This window comes from Hydractinia symbiolongicarpus, chromosome 14, assembly GCF_029227915.1.
Source record: "Hydractinia symbiolongicarpus strain clone_291-10 chromosome 14, HSymV2.1, whole genome shotgun sequence".
In the NCBI taxonomy this organism is placed as follows: domain Eukaryota; kingdom Metazoa; phylum Cnidaria; class Hydrozoa; order Anthoathecata; family Hydractiniidae; genus Hydractinia; species Hydractinia symbiolongicarpus.
Genome location: NC_079888.1, coordinates 13,132,719 through 13,158,092, shown reverse-complemented (window position 1 = coordinate 13,158,092; position 25,374 = coordinate 13,132,719). Strand labels below are relative to the sequence as shown.

Sequence of the window (25,374 nt, the reverse complement as noted above, 5' to 3'; positions counted from 1 at the left end):
CCAAAAAGAAGGTCACCCATTGGCTGAGTAGGCAGCTCTTGTTTCTCAGGCATATCAAAGGTCCGAAACGTATAGACTACCCCCATTTTACCATTGCAACACCGAATAAGATGCATCAATTTGATTTACTCTACATGCCTCATGACAAGCTGTATGGCAATACGTACAGGTACATCCTGACAGGCATTGATGTAGCCTCAAGGTACAAGGTAGCCAGGCCCCTACGAACGAAAGAAGCCAGTGAGATCGCTGACATGATCACAGATATCTATAAAGCAGGACCTTTACACTACCCAAAAACCTTCCAGTGCAACAATGGTAGCGAATTCAAGTCAAATGTAACCAAGCTGCTAGAGAACAAGGGAGTTGAAATTAAGAGGTCTACCACCAAATATCATCATACTTTCACGGCCTTTGTAGAGAGCTACAATAAAGTGCTTACGGAAAGGCTCTTTAAGCCTCAGGATGCGCAAAAGTTGGCTTCTGATGAGCCTAGTAACATTTGGGTCAAACACCTATACACTATCGTGAAAAATCTCAACAATACCAATGCTTATTCCAGAGGATGTTCAGGTGCCTCCGGGGAACGTGAAGGATTGGTAAAGAGTATCTTCAAGATTACTCCCAAAGGTTCATCCTCCAACTCTTTGCTTGGATCTCTTATATACAGCAAAGGCGGCTCAGTATAGAACGGGTACCCATAAACAATACCTTTGATGACATCAGGTTTATTTTCCAAATCAATGTCAACTAGGCGTCAATCTGGTATCGGAAAGTTGAGGATATCGCTTATTTTTGCTATATCAGGGAAATCCGATAGCTTCAAGCCTTTATTTTTGATGACCTCGTAACAGAGTGCCCATACTTATTCCCTTTAACAGAAATAACATAAAGTCATGGGGTTTGAGTATCATCCTCGAGATCCTCATCGATCTCACTTCTTGCAAATGTACCCCATGGCTTCCTTCCTGACCATACCCTGTGTAAAAGATCGTCGTCCATCGGGTACTCAAACCCTTCATAGCATTCACCATTTCGATATATAAAATTTTCCAGGCAGGTAGGGCAATTACCAGTCACTGATCCTGCCTTTATACAGCAGCGCAGTACAGGTACCCGAATATCATAATCCCTTGCAAATTGCTGTTTTTGTACATAGGATTCCATCTTTTTGATATTTCAACACCTTATATCTCGAAGCCAGTTGTCAATAGAAGGGGCCCGTGGGAGGTGCCTCACTTTTGCCTATAATTTTCAATACCCGCAAGAGTAGTGAAAATTGTGTTTGGTTGGGTGCGGACAGATCTGTCCACCCTTGGAGACCAGCGTCTTACGACATGTCAATGTCAATCATTCTCTCAAATAGCTCCCGCGTATCATCGTCGGGTACCGTGAAATGGTTGAGGTAAAAGCTCTCAATGCCTAGGGTACGGCAAGATCTCTGTCCTCGAGGGCTTCGCGCTGCTTCCCAAGTTCGTCTTGTAGTTTTTTCACACCTTCCCGGGCTAGCCATTTGATTAGCCCTACAACCTTTGGTTTTCGGGAACGACGGATGATTTCCAACGCGCCGTCCAACGTGACGAAAGCGTCATGCCTATTTTGGGCCTCATTTAGTGGTGGGTTCTCAACCCCTCCCCATATAAGATCTGCGCGCGGCGTGGTCTCAATATCTGAAAACATGTGACGAATATCAATGAGCCCAAAAAAACGGCCAATATCAGCACGTTTGAACATAGGTTAATTTAATTGCCGGACAGGGATTCGATAGTCTCTGTGTTGAACTTAACCTGCTACGACATCTTTCTCTTATAAGCAACGTAGGCCAGAGGATTTCACCACGGTCACTCGAGAATCTTCCAAGTCCTAGGATGTTCCAACCACACGTACAAGCACGCATGCTTGGACTTTTTCAGATCAGCCTTGATATCATCCCAATCTGAAATAAGGTTGGTTTTCTCGTCTATCATCCTCATGTCGCTGCGTTCATTAGGGTACCATAAAAACAACGGCTTCTTTTGACGTCGAAGGTTCTTGGGTAACGCACTATATGACTGCGTTAAGAGCCATAAACTATGCTTCCTGTGTCTACCCGAAATAGAAAGCTCAAGTAGGCTTTGTCGACGCTTGTCGAGGCTTTCATTGGCTATGACGTCGTCAACCACAAACAACGTCCTTTCGCCCGCCAACAATGAGGAGAATTTTTGGATCCATTCAAACAGCTCATTTCCGGGGTCTATAAGGAACACATATTCGTCCTTCCAGAGCAATGCAATCTCCAAATAGGTGGTATTCCACCGTAGGGTAGGGCATAGGATGATGATATTGTGATAGTACTTTTTATACTCATTTTCCAGTAGGTTCAAGACAAGTTGCGTTTTCCCACACGATGTCGGGCCGGTGAAAATTGACGTATGCGGATCTCTTACAACATCCAACATTTTATTTCAATAGTTTAACCACTTTCTATAATGAATTTCAGGGTATAGCGCGGCACATGCAGAGTAAATCAATACACCGCCATGATTATTCACCAAAGACCCCCGACAGGCAGGGCAGAGCTTGGTATTTTGGGTGTGGTATTTAGGGGATAGCGGAGTATATATTAATTTTCCCTGTGGGAAACGCGGTACCTTGCGGTACCTTTTGATGAGCAGTGCCTTTTTCCGGCTCTCGGAGGGTGCCCCTATGAGTCCTCCGTACTGAGGTATAATATCGTATGTGAGCAGGGTATAGAGAAGTAGGTAATTGTCATCCTGTTGAAACCCTTGAATTTCCCTGTCGATAGCAAGGGGGTCTATTTCATGCTCGATAACATGGTCCATGCCATTTGGTACGCCGCCTCCCCTTCGCTTTATTCAGGCAGCTTATACAACTCTTGGTTCTGCCATTGCCCTTATTTTTGAACCTGTCCAGGGGAAGCAGTTTTTTGCATTTTAGGCATTTATTTTCCATTTACTATCCATTTGCTCGCCTTGTGTATTGCAACCTCGGCAAGCGTCGGCTGCCTTCCAGGTTCCACATACTTAAAAGGTATTTTGTGGTGCACGTGCAAATGCTCGTAGAGCTCCCAGGTATAACCCTCGGAAAACTGAGCTTCTATGTGACCTCTACAGATAGTCATGAGCTCATACAGGGGCTGATGGCCGGTGCGTACGTGCTGCCCCCTTGACAGTTTCTTTCCAGTTAGGCACCATGTGCATGTCTTTGTAGTTTGACCTTTTCCTTTGATCTTGAAATTGTCTATAGAAAGATAGCGTTTACATTTCTGGCACTAGGTTCCCTTCATATTGATTTCTATCTCTCCACGAGAGATAGAAATTTATCGTACGCTTACTTTTGGAGGTATCAATGACTTCTTGTACCACCCCTGCTTAATCGCGTATTCGTCGAACAAGATTGCTGCCGTCATATAACCGGCGAGCTTTAGGCCGTCCTCCAGGTCCATCTTTGCCCCGGCCTGGAAACTCCCAGAGCCTTTTTTGCCTCCATGGCTATAAGGATTGTATAGGATACTAACCTGACTGATTCCCATAGGGAGTCAATAACCATGGTTTCCTTCGGGCTAATGTTGCTATCCATAAGAGCCTTGCTTGTTGTCATTCATTAAAGCTTTTTTTTACTGAAAAATTCGATGCATCCTGAAGATGTCAATCTGAGACTGGACTTTGCCCTGCTGAGGCTCAGGTGTGATGTTTTGAGATTTGTTCTCGGACCTATACCACCATATCTCGACACCTATGGCAAGCACGGCCAGGGTCCCGACCCCATAGATGTAGACATTGTCCGTCGACTGTACGGAACTGGTCCCAGAAGAAGTTTTGACTGCAGGCTCTACAGTACCCTCTTGTTGCTTCATTTCTTTCTTCCTCTTCTTCATCAGCGCCGCCAGCTTGTGTCCCTGCGCAACCCTTCCCGGATGCTTTGGTGGCTTTGTAATGACTCTCTTTTTTTATTTCTGTTCTTCACTCATTTATCTTATAGCCCTTAAGAGCTATAAGATAAATCACTTCTTTTTTACTATAAGATGGATAGATAGACCTTGATCTTCAAGGATTTCCAAAGTCTCCTTTATCCCTTTGAGTATAGCCTCAGGGGTATTAAGATCCCTCTCAAAGTATCTCACAAACTCCCTAAAGGTCATGGGTTCTTTACCGTGGCCCATATATGACATCTATGAATTGCAATGTTAACAGGAATACTAGTGTTATCAACAAACACAACACAACAACTCGAAAGAAAAATATAGTGTTACGTTGAATTCTAGACAGTAATTCACATCAAGTGCGACTTAATAACTTGCATCATGCAATAATAACTCAAAGTGCAACATAATAACGCGCATCGAACATAAAGTGCTAGTTGACAACTAGCATTGAGTTCACTTAATAACTCGCATCAAGCAAACGAAGTGCAACATAATAACTCGAAGTGCGACTTAGTAACGCGCATCGAACATAAAGTGCTAGTTGAGAACTAGCATTGAGTTCACTTAATAACTCGCATCAAGCAAACGAAGTGCAACATAATAACTCGAAGTGTGACTTAATAACGCGCATCGAACATAAAGTGCTAGTTGACAACTAGCATTGAGTTCACTTAATAACTCGCATCAAGCAAACGAAGTGCAACATAGTAACTCGAAGTGCGACTTAATAATGCGCATCGAACATAAAGTGCTAGTTAACAAATGGAATTTGTAATGCTATTTGAAAATTGGCAATTTCAATGTCCATTAAAATTTCCCGCCAAAACGCCACATAATGTCAAATGTTTTATTTATAAACAATGTTTCAAATATGGATTTATGCGACAACACAATCTTTGATCCAAGCCTGTCATATCATATTGATTGTTTAACATTAAAAGTCTGACATTAAAATCCTCAAATACACGAACGGACGTGTTTGTTGATTGTTGATAAAAGTTATTGATAAAGTTATGATAAACCAAGATTTTACTGATAAACCAAGATTTTACTCATATTTGTTACAGATTTTAACACAGATTTATTTTGTTATTGATACATGATAACCAAGAAGACATTTTGTGAATTGACTAATAATTTGGAAGGAATTTACAAAATAAGTCGTTGCTCTGAAAATTGATTGCGGGAGAATTTTCTACACCAGCTTCTTACATTCCATCTAATAGAAACCAGGTGATATGAGAAAAATTCTATTTTACACATTAATTTTAACAACATTCGTAATTAGTTCCAGTGATCAACAAGTACATTATGAAACTTCATTACCGTCGTTACCAAAGAATACCCAAGCGAGACATCTTAAAAGAGGGAAATCACGGGTATTGTATTACAGTGGAATCCCCCTAAAGCGGACACCCTATAAAGCGGACAGCCCTCTAAAGCGGACAAAAATTTTTGCACCGGCAGAATTTAGGTCAAACTCTCATAAAAAAATCTCTATAAAGCGGACGATTATAAAGCGGACACTCTATAAAGCGGACAAAAATCTTTGCACCAAATGACAGTTTCCCTTATAAACACTCCCTATAAAGCGGACAATGGAAAAATAACGAGATGAAATGTCACTTTTTCTTAAAATTTAAACCATTTTACTTAGTACATCTTTGAGTTTTGTTATTTACCGAGTCCAACACTTTCCTTATATTTTTCTCGGCCCACTCAACTGCCTTTTCAACACCAATTAATTGGTACTGGGCAGGAATTTCTAGTCCGTAGCCAGCACCACGGTTCACTCGCTTCCCAGTCACTTTACATCCGATGGTACAGTTAGGAAGCGACATGAATTTGTTGAATAGTTTGCTAAGGTTTTTAGGGACGTGCCCAACTACTTTATCGTCATCTGTAACAGCTACAGCAAACTTGTCATGTTCGTTATCTTCTTCCGCTTTTAAACAAAAATTCTCTTCTCCGACTTTTGGGCTCCATATGTCCATGTAAGCATGGTATCCACGGATAAACGAGTCGAAGCGATATTCTTTCTGTTTTATAAGGATAATCTCAATCTGTTGGTCAATGTTTTTGAGAAGCATCTCATTTAGTTGAACGTTCGACATATCTGTGTTCTCTTCAGCTTCTTTAACTTTAAAATAGCATTCGAATCGTGAAGACATTGCAGCGTAAAATTTTAAACTGGAAAGAATTTCGAATTTTGAATTTCTAATGCACATTCAACATGGCAATGTCGAAGCAGCAGCTTGCTGGTAAACTAGCGAAGAAAACTTTATCATTAGATGATAAGATCAAGTTTTTGGATTTCGCCAAAAAAAATCCAGAACTTGGATGTAGAAAACTAGCAGACATTTACAAGATTGGAAAGACAGCCGCAGCAAATATTTTAAGAGACGAAAAGAAAATTCGTGAACAACATGAAATTTTTCGTGAGAAAACAAAAAAACGTAACCGCCATGGCAAGTATCACAAGATAAATGAGATCTTATTCGAATGGTACAAAAGATGTTGCGCTTCTAACATCTACCCTAATGGTGTAATGCTTAAAGAGGAGGCGTTGGAAATTAAGGAAAAACTTCAGAACAGCGATTTTGATAATTTCTCCGCCTCTGACGGTTGGTTGGATCGTTGGAAAACAACATATTCCGTCAAAGAACGTCGTATTGTTGGTGAAGCTGGTGACGTTTCTACAGAAACGGTTACTTCCTGGATGGAGAGGATCAAAGAATTGGTTGAAGGTTATTCACTAGAAAATATTTGGAACATGGACGAGTCTGGCTGTTTTTTTAAAGCTCTACCGGCCAAAGGGTTAGTGGAAAAAGGAAAACAAGCAAAAGGAAGCACAAGGAAAAAGTCAAAGCTTAGATTAACTGTCGCTTTTTTTGTAAATGCAGCTGGGGAAAAGATCGACCAGCCTGTTGTTATCTGGAAGAGTAAAGTCCCGCGTTGTTTTAAAAAATTGAAAGATCCATCGCGTCCAGCTAACGTTCACTACTTTTCAAATCCTAAATCTTGGATGACATCTCAAGTAATGGAAACTGTACTGGCACGTTTTAACAGAAAACTTTTATTTGAGGACAGAAAAGTTATTCTTTTTCTGGACAACGCCACCTGTCATCCGGAGTCAATGATAGGCCAGTTTTCACAAATCAAAATCATTTTCTTACCGAAGAACACAACTTCAAGGCTTCAACCACTCGATGCAGGGATCATCCAAAACTTCAAGGTGAAGTACAGAAAAAGACTGGTCAAATACGTGCTTGCAAGGATCCAGGAGAATAAATCTGCAACTGAAATTATCAAGAGCGTAGACATACTTATGGCTATTCAATGGGTTCAAGATGCGTGGAAAGAAGTAACCAACTTGACCATCAAAAATTGTTTCGAGAAATGTGGCGTAGTTTAAGGAGAAAGTGAATTGATGGAAGATCAAGAAGATGACTTGGAATTTGAAGCTCTGGTGAAGGAATTAACTGAAGATATGTCTGCTGCAGAATACATCGATTTTGACGCCGATGTTCCAGCTTCGGAGCCAAGAATTAACGAATTAGAAATAAATTGGCGACATCAAATCCGAGAAGCTAGCATTAACGCAATTGAAAATCCAGAGATGGCATGTCAGGTCGAAGAGATTTCCGAGGATGATGATGAGAGTGAAGACGTGGTTGAAGAAGAAATGCTTGGTTTCACCGAGCTAATCACTATGCTTGATAAAATTAAGCGATCTACTATTTTTGATGATACATGCCAAGAAATGTTGTCAACCATTACGAAAAAGATTGAGGAACTTCAGCTTCAAAATAGAAAACAATCCTCAATCAAAGATTATTTCAAATAGGGAGAAAAACGTGTATTGAAAGACCTATAAGATAAATGAAATATATCTTCGTAATATAACTTGGTTTCTTAGTTTATAACCTTAGCAACACTTAAAGGTTGGTTGCAACACCGACAAATTTGAGCTGCTAAACTTACTTTACACAGCCAACTTGGGTTCTTTGCTCGATAAGCTAAATCTATTGATGTTGCCGTCTACCCTAGTGTTGCAAGTCACCCCATGATACCCGCCAGTACTACAAAAAAAGCTTTTTTGGTCAAAATTAGGTCTAAAACTAATTTTTTGGTCAACTTCCTATAAAGCGGACATCCCTCTAAAGCGGACACTTTTTTTTTGCACCAATGGTGTCCGCTTTAGAGGGATTCCACTGTATTCAAATTGCAGTGCCACGTTTAATCTTATTCTTGATGGTGATATTGAAGTTAATCCAGGACCTGGTTTCGTCGCTCCTAAATGCAGTACTTGTTCTAAAGTAGTGAGATGTAACCAAAAACGTCTATTATGTAGTCAATGCCTCGATGTTTCACATGCAGTATGCCAAAATAAACAACACTTGGTTACGAATTCTCGAGTACCGTACGAAACAATGTGTGATCGATGTCTTCATACTGTTCTCCCGTTTCTCAATGTTTCACTAAATACATCCTATGTAGAAAGTGAGAACGACGTATCAATGACTGACTACCATCTTGAAGCGCTGAACAAAAACAAACATTTGTTAAAAATATCTCATTTGAACACTCAATCCTTGATATCTTCTTTTGCAGAATTTCAAGTATTTGCCCATACATATAACTTCGATATAATGACAATGTCTGAAACTTGGTTGAAAAATAATAAACACATTATCAAATATGTTGAATTACCAGGTTTCAAGCTAGTCTATAAAAACCGGGAAGAAAGGCGAGGAGGTGGTGTGGCAGCGTATGTTAAAGATGATATTGACTTTAAATTACGAAATGACATCACAACTTTACATAACGAACTTGAACACATATGGATAGAGATAACTGGTCGCAATAGACATAGCAAAATTCTGTTGGGTGTTTTTATCAACCGAACTTTGACGATGCAAGCAAAGCTGAATGGCTCAGTAAAGTGGATATTATATTAGATAAAGTCGTGTCTCAGTGGAGAGGTCACATTGTTATTACCGGTGATATGAACATCAACTTGTTGGAGAATTCACAGATCACAACAGTGTACAACGACATTCTTGACTCTCATAACTTAGTACAACATGTTACGAAGCCAACCAGAAGAGGGACTACGCTAATTGACCATTTTATAACAAACGCTCAATGTAAAGTAAAACTTTGTGATGTTACTCCAACACCAGAAATAAGTGATCATGATGCTATATATGCCTGTATCAACACAAGAGTTACAAGATTTCAGCCTCGTTTTAAATATATACGTGATTACAAGAATTACATTTTAAATGATTATGTCACTGACTTTTCGCAATTACCATTGAGTGTTGTTTATTCTTCAAAATCTGCAGATGATAAACTAGATATTATCAATGAATTAATATCTTCATGTATAGAACGACATGCACCATTGAAACGAATCAAAGTTACCAGACCTCCAGCACCATGGTTAAAGGTCTCCGCATTAATGATATGCAAAGCAAATGTAGAGAATTGCGTCACAAAGCTCACCTGACACAATCTGATAGTGACTGGGATAATTTCAGAGATATTCGAAATAACCTGAAACGTACGATCAAGCACACTAGGAAAACGTTTTTCAAGAAAGCTCTAAGCTCAAAAAGACCTGCAGATGTGTGGAAGTTTATTCACCGTATTCTGAATCCGAAGAAAGATAAAATTTGCCTGGATCCAACCACGCTAAATGATCACTATATATCAACCGCGAATAGAATTTTGAACGCTGTTCCAACTACACAAGATGACTTATTGAATCATATTAACAATTTCCAACTACGCAATGACCGTTCAGAGTTGTATTTTAGACATGTGACCTATGCGGAAGTTGAAACAGAACTGAAATCGCTTCGCATGGATTGTTCCGCTGGATTCGATAATATACCAGTTGCTCTTATAAAACCTGTATTAGAATATCTCATTTCACCTTTAACATATGTTATTAATTCTGGTATTGATGAGCAAAAATTTCATACGCAATGGAAAATCGGAAAGGTTTCTCCAATTCCAAAATGTGACAATGCTACTTCTCCAGATCAGTATCGACCTGTTTCAGTTTTGCCGACCTTGTCTAAAGTGTACGAAAGGTGTATCGCAAACCAAATATGTGAATACATCTCATCTCAGAATGTACTCAAAGACACCATGTCCGGATTTAGAAAGCATCGCTCGACTACCACCTTACTGCTGAAAATACGCGATGATATTATAAAAGCCATGGAAAAGGGTGAAGTGATACTAGCAATGTTTTTAGATTATTCCAAGGCATTTGATACAGTTGATTTCAAAACTATCATAACTAAGCTGTATCATCTTGGCTTTTCTAAACCAGCTGTTCTATGGATGTTTTCCTACCTCAACAATCGATTGCAGTACGTTCAAATCGATGACTGTTCATCATCGATGGAGACCGTTCAATTTGGTGTGCCACAGGGTTCAGTTCTAGGGCCGATTCTTTTCAACTTGTACGTAACTGACCTACAAGATGCAGTTCATGGGACAGTTTGTCAATTCGCTGACGACACATCTTGCTATGATCACTGTAAACAAAACGAATTACCGAATGCCATTGAACAACTCACACAACGTTTGGACAACTTGTGTGACTGGTCTTCCAACAACAACCTTGCTTTCAACTAAGGCAAGACTAAAATCATGCTGTTTTCGGGAAGCAGAATGTCACAAACACATAAGTTAGATGATGACACACATGTAACCTTCAATATTAAACATTGTGATAAACTTATTGAAAGAGTTGCAAGTTATAAGTTACTTGGTGTGCATTTTGATGAACATTTAGCCTGGGACACTCATTTAAACCAGCTTTTGAAATCTACTTACTGTAAGCTTTTTGTATTGCGCAAATTGAAACATTCAGCTCCTCAGTACTTACGTAAACAGTTAGCGGAGACACTGTTACTCTCTAGACTTGACTACTGCAATGTGGTGTTTTCCAACGCACCAGATTACAAACTTAACCGTATCAACAAAGTTTTAAGATGTGCAGCAGCCTTTGTTACAGCGCACTACTGTACCACAGCAGATATTTTGAATTTGAAATGGTTGCCCTCCAAAGAGAGAATTAACTTGAACATGTTGAAACTCGCTCACAAATCTTTGCACGAAACAGAATTTCCCACATACCTGAAAGAGCTGGAAATGAAGAAAACAGAAAGAACGACAAAAAGTTCTGAAAGATGTGTGTCCGAATTCAAAGTTAACGCATCGGATAAAACTTTTATTGGAAGAAGTAGTCGACAACTGAACGATCTTCCCACCAGTCTACGAAAAGAAGTGGTTTATAAAAAATTTGTTTACGGAACTAAATGTTATTTATCAGATAGAGCTCTTGCAAAATATATAAATAAACATTAGTTTTTTTGTTTGTTTGTATGCGCATAGCTCCAGCCAATCTAGTTACTATTTCCCCCAGGCTGTTTTTTGTTCTCTCCGCTTGTTCTACTCGTTCTATTCCAAGTCCATTTTAGTCTCTGACTTTATTTGATTACATATACTAATACTATAGTATTTCTTTAATATATAATCTGTTTATTTGTTGATTTTGCCTTGTCCCTACGTTTTCTCACCAATCGATTCCACGCTATCGCATCCCACCATGCCTCCAGCCATTTCTCCACTAGTCCTATCTACTCTATTCTCATGTCCATTTCGAGTCAAATTTTAGTTGATTAATGTTTATACTGAAATATATATTACGCTTTTTAAAATTTTCTTTAATTTTTATTATAAATAGCTGTTTTTAATTAGGGATGAAGAGCCATTGTAATACATGGATATGCCCGAAATATACCATTATTATTATTATTATTATTATTATTATTACGGCGGATGTACTATTCTGAAAATGGTTGTATCATTCTGCGACGCGATTTTTTTGGTTGTGCTATTCTGCAAATGGTTGTACTATTCTGTAATTGGTTGTTCCATGTTTTTTGGTTGTATTATTCTGAATTGCGGTTGTATTTTTCCGCATTTTGTTTTTTTCTACATAGAAAGCAGCTTTTTCGCGGTGAAGTATTTTGCTATTTTTTACAATTTTCACGGAATTAATTGCAGCTAAAAAAGATTAGTTTTTGCAAATTGCGGAGAATAAAAAAAGAATTGTCAACTACTTTTCAAATTGCATATTTCGCGTCTACTAAACGCTTTTTGTAAAAACATGCAACTTGAAGGAAGCCTACGAATGTTTATAACTTTTTTAATTTGTCTCAAAATGCTTTTAAATTCTTCTTAATTTTTCTCTTATTTTGTCATTTTTTTCGTTTAAAGGAACATTTCAGTACTTCTCGGTATTGACAAAGATGAAAAATATTGTTAACATGTTCCAAAGTTTTGTACCTGTGAAGCCCTATGTTCTTATATAATTTGTTCTTATAAAAAAGGTGCATTTCAATGAATTCCCAAAGATAATTCACACCACTTCCTGATTTGGTGTAACCCTTATCAACCAGTCAAAATAGACGGGAAAAGGTATTGTCGTGGTAGAAAATTTCGATTAAGAATCTAAATACACTATTGCTAATTTCGCTAGTTTTAAAAAACGCAAAATTTTGACTGCCTAACAGAACCGATGTAACAAACAAAAGGTTGCTAGACTTGATAAGATAAATATATTTTTAATCTTAATAAAGTTACAAAATTAAAGATGTCAAAAAATGTTATCTTTAAAACTAAAAAGAAATACATAAATGAAAATTGATCGGAATTTCAACATATTTCCGATACATATCTCTAAAAGTTATGCAAATAATATGTATACAAAAAACTGATAACACCTAAGTTTGATTTCGATTTGTGAATTAACTCTGCAAGCTAACGCGTGAATTTGATATTCTCAAGTTGATGGTCAACAAGCAACAAGTAAGCCATCCGATCAGCTTGTGAAAGAGAGACGCTTAATAAAAAAAATAAAAGCGAAATGACATTGTTTCTCATGCATATATGTCAACGATGGAAAGTTACGTAGCTAAAAGTTTTCTACTCGCTCCGTAATGCATCGATTAAGCGCCAGGGCTCTTTATATATATCTTTAAACTATTGACTTCTGTTTTTACTTTAATCAAAAAGTGAAATAGATAAATATATTTCTTGGTGCAATTGTTTTAGGGAGGTAATATTTTGAGTGGGGCGCCAAAAACCTAAACAAATGGACATATTAAGGAAAAGCGTATATTAGGGAGTCGATATTACGAGTGGGGCGCTTGATGAATGCATCACGGTTTGTGCCACATAATAATGACAAAACGACACTAAGTATTCCAGTGATTCATCATGTCCTTTGCTTCATTTAACCACTGACGACATTTGCAGTATTCTTCCCTTTTCATAGCTCTTTGGTATTTCTCACGCATATTTAAAACTAAATATTTCCAGTAGTCGGCGTCTTTTCCTTTGCACGCTTCTTTCATTTTTTCGTTTTTGCTAATGCATCTTTTTACTTCGTTTGCTGTAAATGTTTTCGTTTTTGACACGTTATCATAATCTTTGCGTTTCATTAATTCTTCACATACATACGTAAGACCTAGAAACATGGTCCTGCAGTGCTTTCTTCCTTTCACAAGGTCGTTTTTCTTTACTGTTTCATATTTCGCAATTTTCTACAATAATAAAAAGTCATTATATATAATACGGCGGCATTAATTCCTTAAGTATTTAAAACAAAAGGATTTTTTTTTACAAATTATTAAAATTTAAGGTGTATTCAAATTTTTTGTAAGGACTTTAAAAAAACTGCGGTACATCAAAATTTATTCGGAAAGTGTCGATTGAGAAAACTATTCCTGAAATTACCTCGTCCAAACTATCTTTTAAAGGATGGTTCTCCACTTCACAGTCATCAACTTCTGACATTGTTTGCAAGTTCTCGTCAGAAATGTCATTTAAACTTTCAGCAGAGAATTCGCAAATAGAATTGTCATCCTCTTCACTCGAGTCATCATTATTGCTCGAATTGCTTCCGATAGAGTCTTCACCATACTAAAATTTAACAAAAAGAATCCCTAAAAATATCACACATGAAGGAATAAAACAGAAAACGTGTCATGTTTTTATAAAATAAATAGTACCTGATGCTGTAATACTAAACAACTCCCTTTAGGTGGCTAAAATAAAATGAAGTAAAGAAATTGTGAAATTTGAAATTTGGCAACCTCTAGTAAAATGTACCAGGCATGTAACTAAAGGCAAACTGTTTAAAGATTACTTGAACAAAAATATTAAATAAATAAATAAATCAAAACAATCCTACTTATGACATTCATAAATCAATTAATCAATTTCGTTTTAAGTGAAAAACCGCCTTAATGGATCTACCGTTTCCTTGTAAAAGGTAAAAGTATGCAAAACCAAACTTCGATCCAGAATTACGTTAAAGAATTTGACTGATCTATATGGCGTGATACTCGTTTTTCTTATAGAGCAAAAAAGTGTAGCACCTTTTGTTTTCGCTTTGGATACGTTTTAAGTGTTGTCTTTGGAACAGCAACAGACTTTTTAGCATCCTTCTGTAAAAAAAAGTTATTTTAAGTTTAAAAACGCAATCATTTTTATATCATGATTTCCTTATAATGAAGAAAAACAAAGCAAATAATGGATCAACTTACTTTCTTTACATTTCCTCCATTTTTATTGTAGAAAAGATCAATTCTATTGGTCTCCCCTTCCAGCTCTTCCAAAATATCCATAAAATCTGACAATTCCTTTGGTTCCAGGCTATTGTTTTTGCTTACCCACTCGATAACATCATCTTTACAGGGCATAACTTTTTCATTCTTTAAGATTGCAGATGTAATTTTTTCAACATCTTCTTTTTTTAACGTTTGCGTAACTCCACCAACTTCAAATGTATTACCCATCATCATAGCAAGTTTTAATGCCTCTCTATGATTTGAATACAAATTGTAATGGATATTTGTGGTATCCTCTTTATTTTTCATAAAGTGCTTTGCAAAATAGCCACTGTCAATTCCATCAACCTTACACCCGAATGTTGCGCATGCACATCTTATTCGAGTAGGACTTACTCTATCATATTCGTGTTTGCCAAATACCGCCGCATTTTTGAAAGATGACGTCAGGCTACTGCCAATTGTAGCGTGCGACAGTTGATTTGTATCTGATGAAATGAATAAATAAGTATTTGTTGTGGGATTCAAAACAGGCCTTATTTCTTTGACATAGTATTTAAGATGTTCAAACACGTTTTTAGGCAAGACAATGACCTTTTCACCATATATTGTGGATGTTTTATAACGGGAATTAGTAAACACCATGTATCCAGGATATTCTTCGCTAGTGTGCGCTTCCTGGACATCCGAAACCCTGAGTTCTATCAGGTTTGATGATCTCAACCCATTCATTATGCACAAGTTAGTAATCAGATAGTCTCTGACCTGCTGACAAAACCGTTTTGTAGGTTTCTCAGACTTAGCGACCCTTTCAATACTTTTCACAAGACCCTGCACAAAATTTGATCGGCCATATTTAATCATATGGGTAGGAGTCATTAAGCGTTTAATCTTAATTCGTCTAATGTCAGTTTTACGCTGGGCAATGGATTCAGTAAAATCAGCGTTCCATTCATCGATATATTCCGACAAAGCTGTCATTTGATCACGGGTAATGCCTCCATAGACATGGCGACGACGTAAAAATCTAATAAATGCTCTCAAAGCGACGTATCTAACCCTTAGAGTGGAAGCCTCATTTCCTCCTTTACCAATCAAGCGGTAAGTTGGATCGTGGTATTTATCTTCAACAAGCAAGCAATTTGCAAATGCACTGGCTGGTATCACTGCCATGTTGGGATCGATAATAGTCCATATGTACTCCACATGCTGTCTGTACCTAAGATAAAATGAATCATTTTTAAATTTACCAAACAGAAAAATTCTAGTGTGGGTTCAGTTTTAAAGAGTTCCACGATAAAAAAATTGAAAAAGTTTTGGAAAAGTTCAATAAAGTTTGGAGCTAGAAAATCCTATAAATGATGTCTTATTTGTAAGGATTTCAGGTTCGTAACCACGATCTACTAGGGTTAGGATAACGATGGAACATGTATATCAATAAGAAGGATTTGTCTTACCTTTTTGCCTTAACAGCTCCTTTCTTCTTTTCCACTTCACTTTTAAAAGCTTCTAGCAACTCCTCTCCGGTTTCATAATACATGAGAAAGTTATCTCCTTCAATATCCCAATCTGCTTTGTTAGATGCATTTACTTCCTTCGCATTATCTGGCAGATACTTGATCGTTCTCCCAGTATTAATCAATTCTTCTCTATTACATTTCGTACGTTTTTTCGCCTTTTGATTGGCTGTCTTGACTAGTTTGGCTTTATTTTCCAAACATCCTTCGTTAGCCCAATTTTCTTTTCGCGCAGTTTCTAAAATTTCTGTGATTTTTGATCCTTCAAATTTGTGTTTCCTTTTCAGGTGGGTACGAAGACGCAGGTGCCAAACTCCACAGATTGCGCAAGGCAACGGTTTTGGGATACCATGCTTTTCCTTTTTTGACCAAAGAAACATCACCCTGACTTCTGACTCTTTTAGTTTTGCTTCCCTATCCGAAAATTTGTGTTGAAGCATTAAATGCTGGTAGAGTCTGCTAGATACAACTGAACAAACCGGGCATTTAATGTCATATACTTTTCTGTAGTCAATAACGCCAGTTTTGCGCTCTTTTATAGTACCTGGAGGCCCGACATACTTGTTCACACAGGCTAACATCTTTTTCCTTTTTCTTTCAGCTTTTCTCTTGTTAGCAAGAATCTTTCCATGGCTTAAGATCTTATGTGTTTTCCTTATCTCTTCACTTGTATTTTCACTTTTCTGTACAGACATATCAACATCGTCATCATCATTTTCATTATCACCTTCTACGTACGTATATTCTCTCTCGGCTGCTTTTTCTGCTTTTTCTAAGCGCTTCCTCATGACCTCCATACTTTTCTTCAATTCCATGATCTCATCTGAAAAAAAAGAAATTTAAAAATCCGAAATTTAATTGCAGGCAACTGGCAGTGACGTACTGACATCATTATTTAGTATTCTTACTCACCTGATTCTTTCTTTTTTCTTTTCTCTTTCTTTGAGAGGGTATGGACAACTAAAGGAAAAAATCATTTAAAAAAATGTAATTTTTGTGTCACAAAACTTAATAAAACAAAGGAGAACATTACTGATATACAAGTAAGCAAATTGGTACTGATAATTTAAACAAAAGAATTTTATATACTGGCATGAACGTTTTCTTCTAGATCTGACTCTGGTGTGTTGGACTCATTGTCATCGCTTTTTCCAGTTGTGTCAAACCAATCGTCTAAAAACAATATAATTTATAGCACATACGAAATCAACTTCTGATTTTTTTAAATAATTTGTCAGGTTTTTAAGCAATATTTCGAGCAATATTTTGTATAAGTATGAAAATGCTGGAATGTTATTAAAAGTTAACGTATACTTATACTGTTTAATACCTTGACGATTTCTTTCGTTGACAATTTTCCATACTTCCTTGGCTGAGATTGCCCTTCTTTTAGTAGACGGCATTTCTGGAACTTTAAAAATGTTAATAAGAAATAAGAACAATGAACCAAACAGAGTCGATTGCTAATATACCTGAGGTTTGAGGTAATATACCTTTTTTGTTTTTTAACCTTTTTTTTGCAGTGACCTTTTTCTTCCGTCCATCCTGCTTTAGGCATTTTAATTTAGTCCTTTTGTTACCTTCAAACCCATTTTTGTTTTTTAAGTTCATATCTTCTTTCTTTTCTTCTTCTTCTTCCTCTTCATTATTCTCTTCTTCAAAAGCAGAATGATAATATTCGCCATTATTTTGTTTTTTCGTGCTTACGCCAATACTGTCTCCGTCTTTTTCTAGATAAAAATCTAAAATGTTACAAGTGCAATAATCATGTGTTCTAAATTACTTCTACCCATGAGATAGACTATACATACCTTTTCTCTCCTTTTTAGCTATAAATATTTCTGCCTTTAAACGCTTTTGTAGAATACCTAGAAAAACGTTTGAACCAGTTTTGGAATAATGTACATAACAAAGATACTTTCAAAATGCTAAATCATGCAACCGTACTTTTTCCTTTGGGAGAAATATCATCATCATCTGTTGGAGGATAACAGTTAACATCATGACTAAACTCGTTTTCTACAAAAGAAGTAGATTGATATAAATTAAATTAAAATTCATTTTAACGTTTCCATCGTTTTTTCGTTCTATAATGAACGACTTCGTGTACCTGAATGTTCTTTACTTTCTTTATTTGATCCATCATCGGAATCACTACCTTCCTTTAAGACAGAAATTCCAACATTGCTAACTTGTTCTTCAGCCTTAAAAATACAAAATATAATAGCAAGCTTAATCAATTTTCAATGTAATACCACTTTTTCCTACCACAGAGTTGAATAAATAAAGTGACGTTTCAAATAGTGTCAAACATACCTCTTCCACTGATATCTCATTTACACGACTGTATATAAGTGTCACGGTCTCTGGCAAAAGAACTTTAAACACGAAATCAAAGTTCTAGAATAAAAGTAACTTGGTAAATTGACCAAATAAGCTTTCCAGACAAATTACTTAGGACTTAAAAGGGAATTTTTCACCAATAGGCATGTTTTCTAAATTTTACAATAGTAAACTTTTACCAATTCACCCCAAAAAGATAAACGAAAATTGAAGGGATTAAAATCTTTAACATCTTTATAATTAATTTTAAAAAAATTCAGGAATTCCCAGGACTTTTCAAGACGTTTTTTAGATTGCAGGACTGTCTTGATCCTGTGGAATCCTAAGTTTTTTTACAAAGAGGAGAAATTAATTACCTTTGTACTGTTATTTGGACAAAAAATCTCCAACAAAGTTTTTACAATCACATCAATTTGCTCTTTTGTAAATGCACCAAAACGAACAGTATTTGTAAGAGATTCTAAACATTTAAAAAAGAACTTTTTAATACAAACCTTTATTTTTCACTTTCAAAAAATACATAACCTAAACTACATTACCTCTAGCTCGGCCTCTTTGTTTGTAAATATCACATCGTTTTCGCCATTCCTGAAAAATGTTCGTTATTGTGTATTAATCTAATAATGTAACTTCCTTTGTTATGTATCAACTTTTATTTCTTCTTTTAAAATTTCATACAAAATTCTATTCATGGAATACTACACAAGTAAGTAAAAATCATAAGTTCATTACCTTTCCAGTAAATATTCCCTTTAATGTTTCTTCACACTTTTCAACCAGAACTTTTACTACTTCACATGGTACGGATTGAAGGTCCCTAAGAGAAGTTTGCTTATCATTAAAATCCATTAAATAATAATAAAATTTATTTTTGTTAAAAAAGCACCTTCAGATACATATGTTAAATAAATAAAAAAAATACTTACTTGTATTTAGTCCAGTGAAATACATCTAATTCATCATTCGACTCCATCTTCAATAAAGTTAATATAAAAAAATATAAAATACTTATTCAAAAAAACTTTAAAAGTTTATTTCCCGATTCCTTAATAGAAAAATTCCTAAGATAATAATTTCTAACCAAACCATAAACAAAAATGAAACACAAATTGTTGGTAAGCTGGATAAATCGAAACTAATAACTATCTTAGTTTATTAGAAATACTTACTTCACATGAATTATTTTCAATCGCCTAAAAAAAGAACATTGTATACAAAAAACAGGTTAAGAAATGGTATTAGCAATAAATTTCACCAGAACATCAACTTACTTGAATATTAAGTGGTTTGTTGAATGAACCCTGAATGAAAATATTTTGAAGCTTACTGTAATGCTTGAGAATAACATAAGACGATTAACTATCATTGTGATGTTACAGTACATACCTCTTTCCTCCACCAGATATCTTCATCGTCTCCATAATTATACCTTAATTCCGTTCCTTCCAATATATCTTTTGATGCAAATAAGCAGAGTCTAATATCGCTTTTGCTACAATTAATCTTTCTCATAACAGAATTTCCATGTAGTGAGTCATTTACAAATTTTCCATTTTGGTTAGAAGTTGATCCATCAATACTAAAAAGAAAATGCACATAAAATGTAAAATAAGAAAATAGCAAGAATTTATGTGTCATATGCATTATAACTTGAATTTCACATGGAATCATAACTACATTGACCACAATTAATCCAGAAATTTATTTATTTATTTATTTATTTATTTATTTATTTATTTATTTATTTATTTATTTATTTATTTATTTATTTATTTATTTAACATCAAATCGGGTTCCATATAAAAATATGGTTCTTCTCCCTATAAATTAAAAATACAAATGAAAATTTATTAATATATAATACAATAATACAATTCTAAAATTTCCATAAAACTTGAAACAACAAGGTAAAACTGTGTCAGATAATGCACAGGGAAAAGGAAATTAGAAAGATGGGCACATAAGAAAAAAAGGGTGTAGGCACAATAAACAAAAAAATGCGAACAACTTATTGAAACAAAGAATTGAAGGAGCCAATATGACAAAAAACCATAATTCTTGAAATTAAACATTTATTTTATTTTAATTTATACAAGGATTTTTTTAATTTCCCTTGGAATTTTGATTATGTTTAAAGCAACTTACACCAAAGATATTACATATAGTGTATATCTATATGTAATATCAGATTGCTTTTTGGGAGATTTGAGGCTTTTAAGTCGAAATTTAGCAAAAAACACTAAAAATGCAGAAAAAAATTTATAAGGAAAGAATAATTAAGGTTTTTCGCCTGAAAGATCATTTTTATTTCAACCTAATCATAGCATGTTGATATTTACTTTAAAATTCTAATAGCTGCTAATAAATTGCAAACATAAAAAATTCTTGAAATTAAACATTTATTTTATTTTAATTTATACAAGGATTTTTTTAATTTCCCTTGGAATTTTGATTATGTTTAAAGCAACTTACACCAAAGAGAAAATTGTCAAACGTAATTTGAGAAACCTTTTCATTAGCAGTAAGTTTCATTTTATTAAATGAACAGCCATGTTGTATCTAGAACGAAAACTTACCAGTGCCAATCATTTTTCTCGTTTCCTTGGAAGAAGTAGAAAAATGAGTCTCCAGTTTTCTTTTCCTCAAACTGCCTTTCACCATCTTCATATGACATAAAAGTGCCAGCATACTCAAGCAAAAAATCTCCCTTTTTAAAAGGACGCTCAGTAAAAACACCATAACCTATAAAAGAGTAATAGTTTAATTTTCTGTTGATAAAATGTTAATATATTGTTTTATGTTCTTCACAAAATTGGGAAATATATATGATCAGATGTATGACTGGCGATTAAGGTTTTATAGAATTGGAAGGAAAAGATCGTGTTGAAGTTAGTGTAAAAATATTAGTAAAAAAAACTGTTCAGAAACAATTATTTCTTAGTAATTCTAATAATTCACATTATTTTGATTTCAATCTATGAAGGGAATTAGCCAAAGTATGTTCTTATGTTCTTAATTTTTAGAAAATTATCAGCCTCAACATTCTTAAACTATAGTTTCTTAAAAAAAATATGTGTAATTTATGTTCTACTTTCTTGAACAAATTTAAAATATTTATACCAATATCGATATGAATCCACTTCTTAATGAACCCATTTTGGTCAACACCTAATTTACAGTACTTTAATGCAATATCCTTTTGGCTTAAATTAGGTTTCTTTGACCGAGTCTAAACACAAAAATACAAACAAAAATACAAACATAAAACTTAAAGTAGCATTATATACATGATGGCATCAGTTCGTTTTATTAATTTGTTAAGCATACCCTGAAAGATTGAGCAAGTATCAATGTTAAAATAAGCGCTGATGTATACTTACATTTATTGTTTGCTCTGTCATTTTGATAAATTTAACAGATTCTGTTTTATATATTACTTTATTAACTAAAATAGAAAATTTGGTTAAAACAATATTTCAGTTAAAATTCTGAAAAATAAATTTCAATAACAAACTATTAAACTTTGGATGTATTAATTCAGATCCTGGTTAGTAATAACTATATGAAACATAGGAATCCATGTCTTCCTTTGCCATGTATCCTCAATGATTATTTAAACATAAGCGAAAATGATGTCTTGAAACTTAGTATATGATTAACCATCTTTTTAACAATACATGTTATTATATATCAATTACATGTGAGTAGATTTAAAAAGTTTAATTTGGCTGCAATGTAAAAAGAAGAATATTCAAACTAAATTCCATGTTCTTATAAGGAAAACAAAATTCATAAAAATATTCATAATCACAATTAAAAAAGTTCCCAAATATTCCAGATTCAATTAATTGTAAACATATGTTTTTGTGACACATACATACTATATTTTATAAGTACCTATACCTTATTGATATCAACTCTCCAATGCACGATGCACTCCAATGTGAATTTTTAGGATATATAACTCAATATTAATATCATATTTCCTTCAATGAATTTCAACAGCTGTTCTATAATAAAGATTTGTGACAAAATGACCCATGGGATTAAAATAAAATCATAAGCTCTATTGAAAGACTTTGTGATAAAAAGACCCAAGAGGTTAAAATAATAGAAATAAAAATTATAATAACAAAACATCAGAAATTGAAAAAACATAGCAACATTTGATAGGAAGACATTATGAATATTTTTATAAAAAAAATTTTGATGGGAAAAAAATATATATATATAAAGATAAAAAAAAACAATAAAGTCCCTAAAAGATTATATACATTATATATTAACTGCCTTAAAAGTGTATATCTATATGTAATATCAGATTGCTTTTTGGGAGATTTGAGGCTTTTAAGTCGAAATTTAGCAAAAAACACTAAAAACGCAGAAAAAAATTTATAAGGAAAGAATAATTAAGGTTTTTCGCCTGAAAGATCATTTTTATTTCAACCTAATCATAGCATGTTGATATTTACTTTAAAATCCTAATAGCTGCTAATGAATTGCAAACATAAAAAATGGTTGATCTTTTTCAAAATATAATAAATGCATTATCTTGTTTGATATAAAATATTGTAGTCAAATAATAAGTAGCCAGTTGGTCAACTAGAAACCAAAGTTACATACCATAAATGCTCAATTAAGTGCCCCGGACGCTTAAAATTTTGACATTTAGGGTGGGCGCTTATTCGAGAGGGCAGTGTATTGAGAGAACCATAAAGTGATAGAGCTTGCATCATAATGACAGCACAACAACAACTTTATGTTTAGCCAGTTCTTAAGGCTAAAATACACGGTAAGTTTAAAAGGACCGTTTAGTTGTAAGAAAAAACTTGTTTCGTTGCAGGTAATATACCTGTCTACACGCTAAGATAAAATGTATAAGTTTTTTAAAAAAACTCTCTTTTCACAATAAATACCAAGGAAAAACACGTTGCAGGTATTGTTATAGCATCAGCAGGGTAAATGTTGAAAGAAAAAAACCCGTTATGATTAGAAATTGAACAAATATGCTCAAATCTTTAGTCTAAACAATTTAAACATAAACAGAAAAAAGTTAAAACATCTTTGCTGTTTACACGGTAAGTTTTTTTTATCTTATATACCTTTAAACGATCTGTTTAAACTTACTGTGTATTTTAGCATTTACACTCAATTTGTGTCCTTATCAAAACTATAGCAGTAGTTAGCTAAACCAACAACAGACAAGTTGTATAACTAAACATAATTAGGTCACTAGTGCTAGCTAGCTGTGTATAGTGTTTATGCAAGTTTTATTACATAAGAATGCTCCTCAATTTAAGAAATTCAGCAATTGTTCGTGCTTGCTAGCTAAGATGTCTATAATCTTGCAGCATGCTAAATGTAGCTGGCAGAAGACATGGTGTTAGCTTCAGCTATCCACTTGCCTAAAGCAGAATAAAAACAAGTGTAGCTAGCTATAACAAATTCCAAAAAATATCCAGCTACTAGCTAGTGTCTTTTGCTAGCTAGCTACACCAGCTAACTACAATATGAAATCTTAAAGTTAAAACATTGTCAAAATTATACAAATACCTTTCAGTAATCAAAAGGTAATGAAAAATTCCTTGATTAATAGTTTTTAGGTCTAAAGAGCAGTAAACACCATCAATAAAACCACAGAGTAGTCCTGTCCCCTCGTCTGTTTGTTTTTTATGGCGCTCCAAGATGGCCGATTGTCAGAAGTCTCTCTTTTAAGTTGTTAGTGTACTGGGTAACTTGGTACGTATACCAATAATGGTTATTAAATCGGGGGTTGTATTATTCTGCAATTTGGGGATTTGAGGCTCCAAAAAAGGCTTTGTTTCCTTTTGTTAAAAACAAAAATCCATCAAAAAGGGACGTGCCATTATAGTTTACATCCTAGAATTATTTGAACATTGGAATATCAAAAAATTAAGCCTTATCTTTAAATTATAAAATCTCATTATCTGCGCAGCTGCTGCAACGACGAGCCTTGTTTGTTTGCAAAAAGTCAGCTTGACATTCTTGGAGAAATGCGATTTTAATATTTTAAGGTCTATGATTTGGTTCGTTATTTTCTACGATAAGTTCAATTCACAATTCGATTGCTTTTTTCCAGTTAAGGCAAATTATAATGTTATTATAAAGCTAATAATGGGACATTAGTTTGGTTGTACTATTCCTCTTCGTGTGCTGAAAAATGAATTTAACCCTGAAATATTATATTTTTTTTGTTATAATCTTTATTATTTTGCCAGGAAGGCTTGCCATGACAAATTTGAACAATTTTTATTAAGTGGCTGGGAAAATACAGGTACATTCAATATTCTGCAGAATGATACAACCAAATTGTGATAATTATTATTATTATTATTATTAAGGTTTTGTTTTATGGGCGTGTTGCAAACCGACCTAGATCATACATTGAAGTTATGGAATAGTCACCGTGTTCGAAAAATAAGAAATGCTGAATCGCCTGCCGGACGACCAGATGTTTTGTATTTTTCTCCGCAGAATACCCGAGGCCAAGAGTGCAAGTTCTTATTGGACGATTCAGATTTAACCTTGGCAGCAGCTTATTCAGAAGAGTCGCCTCTTTTTGGATGCACCGAGCCGATGATTGAGTTTGCACGCATTGTCAAGATCGAAGAGGGAATTGATTTTCCCAATTCGGCTGAAGAAGCGAAGGGGTTGTTTTTTGTACTTATAGAGGAGTTAGAAAACCTATGAAGGGTAGTTAATATCATTCTTGTTTTTGCTTTTAAGGGGAAATCAAAGGGACAAAACTTGAGAAAACGACAAGAAGAATTTCAATGTAAAGTCTCTTCCAATGAAAATAATTGAAAAAAAAACTAAAAACAAAAGACAATCTGTATATAGACTTTTTATTAAAGGACCAGTGAAATTGACCAAGAGCTCGCTGTTCTTATATTTAAAGGATTTC

General features: G+C 34.7%; 2 protein-coding genes across 3 annotated transcripts; one reads left to right on the top strand and one right to left on the bottom strand.

The window, feature by feature from the left end:
- The first annotated feature begins 6,158 nt into the window (after positions 1-6,158).
- On the top strand, positions 6,159-7,340 carry LOC130625183 (tigger transposable element-derived protein 6-like). The gene has a single exon (XM_057440249.1). It carries the CDS (start codon positions 6,159-6,161, stop codon positions 7,338-7,340), a length of 1,182 nt encoding a protein of 393 aa, XP_057296232.1.
- Positions 7,341-12,754: 5,414 nt separating this feature from the next.
- On the bottom strand, positions 12,755-24,106 carry LOC130625981 (uncharacterized). 2 transcript variants are annotated; one of them, XM_057441102.1, is made up of 26 exons: positions 24,003-24,106; positions 22,353-22,459; positions 21,830-21,894; positions 21,570-21,678; positions 21,026-21,191; positions 19,836-20,028; positions 19,721-19,750; positions 19,619-19,642; positions 19,376-19,422; positions 19,182-19,266; positions 18,989-19,037; positions 18,806-18,909; positions 18,423-18,506; positions 18,217-18,310; positions 18,054-18,125; positions 17,918-17,974; positions 17,600-17,836; positions 17,437-17,517; positions 17,196-17,279; positions 17,019-17,066; positions 16,047-16,929; positions 14,566-15,808; positions 14,398-14,466; positions 14,029-14,064; positions 13,754-13,939; positions 12,755-13,560 (listed from the first exon to the last, which is right to left on the bottom strand). In XM_057441102.1, the coding sequence occupies exons 3-26, from the start codon at positions 21,848-21,850 to the stop codon at positions 13,213-13,215; spliced, it is 4,350 nt and encodes a 1,449-aa protein (XP_057297085.1). In that variant the 5' UTR covers positions 21,851-21,894; positions 22,353-22,459; positions 24,003-24,106; the 3' UTR covers positions 12,755-13,212. The 2 variants fall into 2 exon arrangements, with proteins under 2 accessions (XP_057297085.1, XP_057297086.1); XM_057441103.1 differs by lacking the exons at positions 19,619-19,642; positions 19,721-19,750; positions 21,026-21,191; ... (2 more) ...; positions 22,353-22,459; positions 24,003-24,106 and having other exon boundaries at positions 19,376-19,523; positions 19,932-20,028.
- Positions 24,107-25,374: the final 1,268 nt, after the last annotated feature.